Consider the following 6,822-nt stretch of genomic DNA (forward strand, 5'->3'; position numbering starts at 1 on the left):
AACCTCCTCAAGTAGTTATCCCTCTCCCACACACTCATATTCCTATCGAACCTGCCAAGTCTGCCCCTCAACCTCCCTGACCACTATAAACATATCACCGTCAATGCTTACCCTCTGTTGTGTCTGTTCCTGTTCCCATTATAGACTCTCCTCCGACACCACCTCCAGATCCAGTCCTGCCACCTGAGCCTGACCTTCCCATTGCTCTTCGTAAGGATATTCGCACCACCCGTAATCCATCTCCTCATTATATTGATTTGTGTTATCATCGTCTTTCTCCTTTACATTACACTTGCTTGTCCTCCTTGTCTTCTGTTTCTATTCCTAAAACTACAGGTGAAGCATTATCCCACCCTGAGTGGAGGCAAGCAATGCTTGATGAGATGTGTGCTCTACAAAGCAGTGGTACTTGGGAATTGGTACCTCTACCTCATGGGAAGTCGGTAGTCGGGTGTCGTTGGCTTTATACAGTGAAGGTTGGTCCTGATGGTAAGATTGATCGATTTAAGGCTCGTTTGGTAGCCAAGGGATATACTCAGATTTTTGGGTTGGATTACAGTGACACATTCTCACCGGTTGCCAAAATGGCATCTGTCAGACTATTTTTCTCCATTGCAGCAATTAGACATTGGCCCCTCCATCAGCTTGACATTAAAAATGCCTTTTTGCACGGTGATTTTGAAGAGGAAGTGTATATGGAGCAACCACCAGGATTTGTTGCTCAGGGGGAGTCTTCCAACATGGTTTGTCGGCTACACAGGTCCCTTTATGGTCTTAAACAGTCTCCTAGAGCTTGGTTTGGCAGATTCAGCTCGGTAGTACAAGAATTTGGTATGATCCGCAGTGAAGCCGATCACTCTGTATTTTATCATCACTCAGCTCAAGGGTGCATCTATCTTATTGTTTACGTGGATGACATTGTTATAACTGGTAGTGATCAGCAAGGAATACTCCAGTTAAAACAACATCTCTCAAATAAATTTCAGACTAAAGACCTTGGTAAACTCCGTTATTTTCTGGGTATTGAAGTAGCTCAATCTAAGGATGGCCTTGTAATTTCACAAAGAAAATATGCTATGGATATCCTTGAAGAAACCGGCCTACTAAATGCCAAGTCAGTTGATACTCCTATGGATCCAAATGTCAAACTCCTACCCAATCAGGGGGAGCCTCTATCAGATTCAGGAAGATATAGGAGATTGGTTGGAAAATTAAACTATCTCACAGTCACTCGTCCTGACATTTCCTTTGCTGTCAGTGTGGTAAGTCAGTTCTTAAATTCTCCTTGCCAAGAACATATGGATGCTGTAATCCGGATTCTTAAATACATCAAAAGTGCACCTGGAAAAGGTCTCATTTATGAAGACAGAGGACATACTCAAATAATTGGCTACTCAGATGCTGATTGGGCAGGCTCACCCGTAGATAGACGATCAACTTCCGGGTATTGTGTACTCATAGGAGGAAATTTAATATCTTGGAAGAGTAAGAAACAAAATGTTGTAGCAAGATCCAGCGCTGAGGCAGAATACAGGGCCATGGCACTAGTAACATGTGAACTCATCTGGCTGAAACAGTTACTGAAAGAACTTCAATTTGAAGAGACTAGCACAATGACATTAATATGTGATAATCAAGCTGCATTGCACATTGCCTCGAATCCGGTGTTTGATGAGAGGACCAAGCATATTGAGATTGACTGCCATTTTGTTAGAGAAAAGATTGAATCAGGTGACATCATCACCAGCTTTGTCAAATCCAATGATCAGTTAGCAGATGTGTTTACAAAGTCATTGCGAGGTCCTAGAATTAGTTATATATGTAACAAGCTAGGTGCATTTGATTTATATGCTCCAGCTTGAGGGGGAGTGTTAAATACTATAGTAGAATGTAAATAATATATATGGGCTGTAAGTATGTAAGTATTCTGGCCCGTTAGCATTACTGTAAATTAGGGTTATTTAATACCCTGTGTCTATATAAAGAGATTCCGCTGTGTAGTTGAAACACACGGGTTATTCATAATATATGCCTCTCAATACTCTTTATATTCAACAATAGAGGTTTAGTTAGGTCATCCCAAATTTAATATGGTATCAGAGCTTATTCAAAATCTGTTGAACCGTATGCTATCGTGTAATAACTATTGGACAACTCATCACATTTCAGATGTCCAATAATGGACATTAGGGTGGTGTGTTAAGAGTCTCATATTATATGAGATAAATTCTTAATATGTGTTCATAAGTAGTAGATAGTCCTCAACTGATTTTCTAAGGGTTAGAGTCCAAATTTTAAGGTTATTCAATAATAAACTTTGTTAACTAAAACATATTGTGTTTCATTGCAGAGATCATCTTGAGCTTTATTCTTTAGAACTGAAAAACTTATGTATCAAAATCATTGGCCATATGGAGAAAGCTCTAAAGATCAAAACCAACGAACTAGTTGAGTTTTTTGAAGATGCAGGACAAGGAATGAAGATGAATTATTATCCTCCATGTCCTCAACCAGAACAAGTGATTGGACACAATCCTCATTCTGATGCTGGTGCCCTTACAATCCTTCTCCAAGTCAATGAAATGGAAGGCCTTCAAATCAAAAAAGATGGAATGTGGATTCCTATTAAACCACTTTCAAATGCTTTTGTCATCAATATTGGAGACATGTTGGAGGTAATCAATTGAAAATTGTTCGCTGCATAGTTATCAAATCGAGATTCAAATCATAAATAACTAGACCTATTTTTCAAATGTTGTATCAAGTCTTATTATGAATTGTGAGATACAGATCAATAAAATATGACATTTTTAAGTAAAAACAAGTGTCATGAAAAATGTAGCTTCATATATCATATGTTCATATTATAAATATTTTGGCAGATATTGACAAATGGAACTTATCGAAGCATTGAGCATCGAGCAACAGTCAATTCAAAGAAGGAGAGGATTTCCATTGCCACATTTCATAGGCCTCAAATAAGCAGAATTATAGGTCCAACACCAACACTTGTTACTCCTGAAAGGCCTGCATTGTTCAAAAGAATTGGTGTAACTGATTACCTTAATGGATTCCTTTCTCGCGAGCTACAAGGGAAATCGTATATGGATGTTGTAAGGATTCAAAAGGAAACTGATAACTAATTTAAGTTCATAAAAAAAAAGTTACAAAGATAAGTAATGCTAAAAACAGGGCTAATGTGCAACAATTGTAACAATAAATATGTACTCACTGATTAAATTTTCGTGCAGGGCATATGTTTCCTTGTAAGATAATGTGAATTCAACAATTTGTATATATTCTCTAATATTTGTCTTTAAAATGTGTCTTAATGAATTAGTTCTCTAATATTTGGATTTTGGCATATGATGTAAAGAAAATATTAATATACTTGGGATTTAAGAAAATGTTTTTGTATTGATCTCTTGTGAAAATATTAGTTTATATATGAACAAGAGTTTTGTCGTTAAACTTGAGAAAAATATTAGAAGATTTTATCATTTCAAGATTTATTTTTTTTAGAAGAAACAAAATATATTAATAAGGCACCACTCCAAGCATAAGGTATGCTAAGAGAGTTCAAAAATCAGATACAAATCTGTGTTAGATTACACATATTACCTCCCAAATATGTTTTAATAGTGAGAAATCCTTGCCTGTTATTCCTTGTAATGTGCTTGATTTGCGAGGTTTAGGTTACCTTTGATAAATTGTCGGTAACTTACCATATATCTAATTAACAGTAGCTACATGTACTCACTATAAAAACATTTGTTACGGATTAAAAAATTTATTTTGATATTTAGTAAATGAGATATTAACTATTATAGATTTTATCATAAAAATATTTATCTGTAGTACACAAATTTTATCCGGCTATTTAAAAAATTTCAAAAAATAATACGTCATAATAATATCTTTAATTTTATATATTTACAATCATATTTTATTGTATTAAAAATTTAAAAAAAAATCAAAATTAAACTTATAAATCTATTCCAATAATTGAACTAACATTCTCATTTATGATTTAACAAAGTATCCATTTTACATTAAAAAAATATAAATAAATAAATAAAAAGTAACAATAACTAACAAACAAATAAATATAATGTTTTTGATAGAAATAATACAAACTTCCCTCCTCCACATTTTAAGCTTCCATGTTTCTCCTCTTTTGAATCTTCACCAACTTTGCGCTCCATCAAAAAGTAGAAGTCTCATCTTCACTAAATTTAAACTCCACAAAAAAGTAGAAGTCTTATCTTCACTTGTCACTCCATAATTTATGCAAAACAATAGAAAAACCGGAACTCAATTTATCTCGTTGACGCAACTAGGGATGACATATTAGACCCAGACCCAGTGGGTACCCGCAAAAACCCATATTGGGTAGGGTAAAAACCCCATAATAAGTATGGACATGGGGACATGTAATTACCCAAAAAATTAATCGGGTATGGATGCGGGTACAGGTAATATAATATCCACCCCGCCCCGCACCCGCACTTATATAAATATATTATTTATTTATTATATTAGTCTTTAGTTTAATTAATTATTTTCTTTTATGTTTTAACATCTATTAATATCATTTGATCACTAGAATATTTATAATTGAAAGATAAACGTTTGCGAACTTTTTAAGAATCTGATTATGATGAATAGGTAAATAATTGTGATTTTATAACTAATAGTTATGTCTTATTAATAGTGACTTTATAATTATACTTGCAACTTTATATCAATTGTTTTTACAGATCTCGAATAATAATATTGTATGACTTGCAACTTCATAAAATATTATTATGGATATTTGAATATGTATTGTAACGTGTGTTCATTTGAAATGTTTTGAGTTAGAAAATATTTGGGTTTATAATACTTTATGATTGAATTTAAGATATTTGGATAATTTTTAAATTTAATCACAACAATATCATTTATTTATCGATTTTTTTAGTTAAAACGTGGGTAATGGGTATGGGTACGGGCACTTAGGTAACCACAGGGTAAGGGTACAAGTATTAAAGTTGATACCCAAGAGGGTATGGGCACGAGTATGAGTATTTTTTTAAACCGCGGGTATGAGGACGGGTACTATAGTACCCTACCCATTGTCATCCCTAAACCCAACAATTCATCCTTGTAGCCTATAAATTGATAACCAAAATTTGGTGTGAAAGAGTTTTTTTGTTTTTTTTTTTTCTAAAAAATTAGAATAAAGGAAATAGAGTTCTTTGTTTTTAAGATCAACAGAGAAAACCACAATTTAAAATGTAGAGAGTTAGAGAGAGCATGAGCCACACATATCACCTTCATCATTCTTTGCAAATCCCTTAGGAAACCATCATCAAATCGACCTACTCAAATCACAACCACGAGCACTACCGTCAGAATGTCCACACAGCCACCTCCGCCAACTTTGACTTTCGACGAACCACCACCATGAGTGCTACTGTTGGATTTTGATCCTTTGATTCCTAATTTTGACATAATTAACAATTCAACAATGTTCATACAATACATGATAAATCTAATATTTGAATTGAGCAAGATTTCAGGAACAACAATCAAATCCTACACACTTGGAATATATTGCTTAGAACATAAGAAATCAACAAAAGTTGACTTTTGACTAAAGCAAATCGATTGGGAAATCGATTTCATAACAAGGGTGTAAGGAAACACAACTGTTTGTGTTGGTATAATCGATTGGGCAATCGACTGACTAAATTAGAAATGAAAATTGCACAAGTCAGTAGCACCCCAGTTTTGAGGGTAATCGATTGACAAATCGATTATACATATCACAAAGTAAACCTGATTGAAATACATCGATTGGGAAATCGATTGGACAAGTCACAGTGGTACTCCAGTTTTAAGGGTAATCGATTGGCAAATCGATTGCTTAAATATCACTTGCAAAATAACTTTTCCTGTGACATACAAATCGATTGGACAATCTATGTTGTAAAATTTCAATCAAGTTAAATTTGGTTGCAATCGATAAGGAAATCGATTGAACTAAATCCCAGGTAAGAACGTTTTCAGACAAATACATACAAATCGATTGGCACGTCGATTAACATCAAAATAGCTGAGTCACTGACTTAAACACAATCGATTGGCAAATCGATTGACAGAACTTTTGAAAACCCAGTGTACTCTGAGCTTGTGACCAAATCGATTTTAAGTATTTGTTAATCGATTATGAAGATTTGATAAATCGATTATGGAATCGATTGATATGTGTTTCAGTTTGAACATAACATCTGCAATCGATTACGAAATCGATTCATATCAGTCTTAACATAATCACTGAGAAATGTTGTTTAAAGAATCGATTGGTAAATCGATTGGCTTATATAGTTTCAAGATTCAAGAAAAACAAGACACACGATAATCGATTGGCAAATCGATTAGACTGGTTTATCACTTTACGAAATCGATTGGTAAATCGATTGATTAATATGTTTTTCAGAAACTATATAAACTGTCTTCAATCATTCTTTCAAATTATGATAATAATCTGAAATACACTTTGAATATTCTTGATATACAAAAGAACTCTCAATAACACTTGGTTAATACACTGAGATTACTTTTTCAGATCACAGCAAAGAGATTATCATCAATCAATGAGATAGCTGGAAAAGTGATCTTGAAAGACAAGGGTTCTCATAAACAAATCTTTGAATATCCAGAATTGTGAGAAGCCACATTGACCAAGATTGAAGACTACTTTTTGTTCTTCCTGTATTCTGTTTGTAATAATTCTTTTAAACAAAAACGAAAGCGAGAAAAGCCAGCTAGAAACTG

The 6,822-nt window shown here is 33.9% G+C and overlaps 1 protein-coding gene across 1 annotated transcript in view; it reads left to right on the plus strand.

Annotated features, from left to right (window-relative positions):
• LOC101510002 (protein SRG1-like) overlaps nucleotides 1-3,322 on the plus strand; it is a 7,328-nt gene extending 4,006 nt beyond the window's left edge. Inside the window, exons 3-4 of the mRNA XM_004490277.4 lie at nucleotides 2,351-2,675; nucleotides 2,883-3,322. Coding sequence (XP_004490334.1) covers nucleotides 2,351-2,675; nucleotides 2,883-3,143 — 586 coding nt within the window. The 3' untranslated portion in view covers nucleotides 3,144-3,322. The remainder of the gene's footprint in view (nucleotides 1-2,350; nucleotides 2,676-2,882) is intronic.
• The last annotated feature ends 3,500 nt before the right edge of the window (nucleotides 3,323-6,822 follow it).

This window comes from Cicer arietinum, chromosome 2 (genome assembly GCF_000331145.2).
Source record: "Cicer arietinum cultivar CDC Frontier isolate Library 1 chromosome 2, Cicar.CDCFrontier_v2.0, whole genome shotgun sequence".
In the NCBI taxonomy this organism is placed as follows: Eukaryota; Viridiplantae; Streptophyta; class Magnoliopsida; order Fabales; family Fabaceae; genus Cicer; species Cicer arietinum.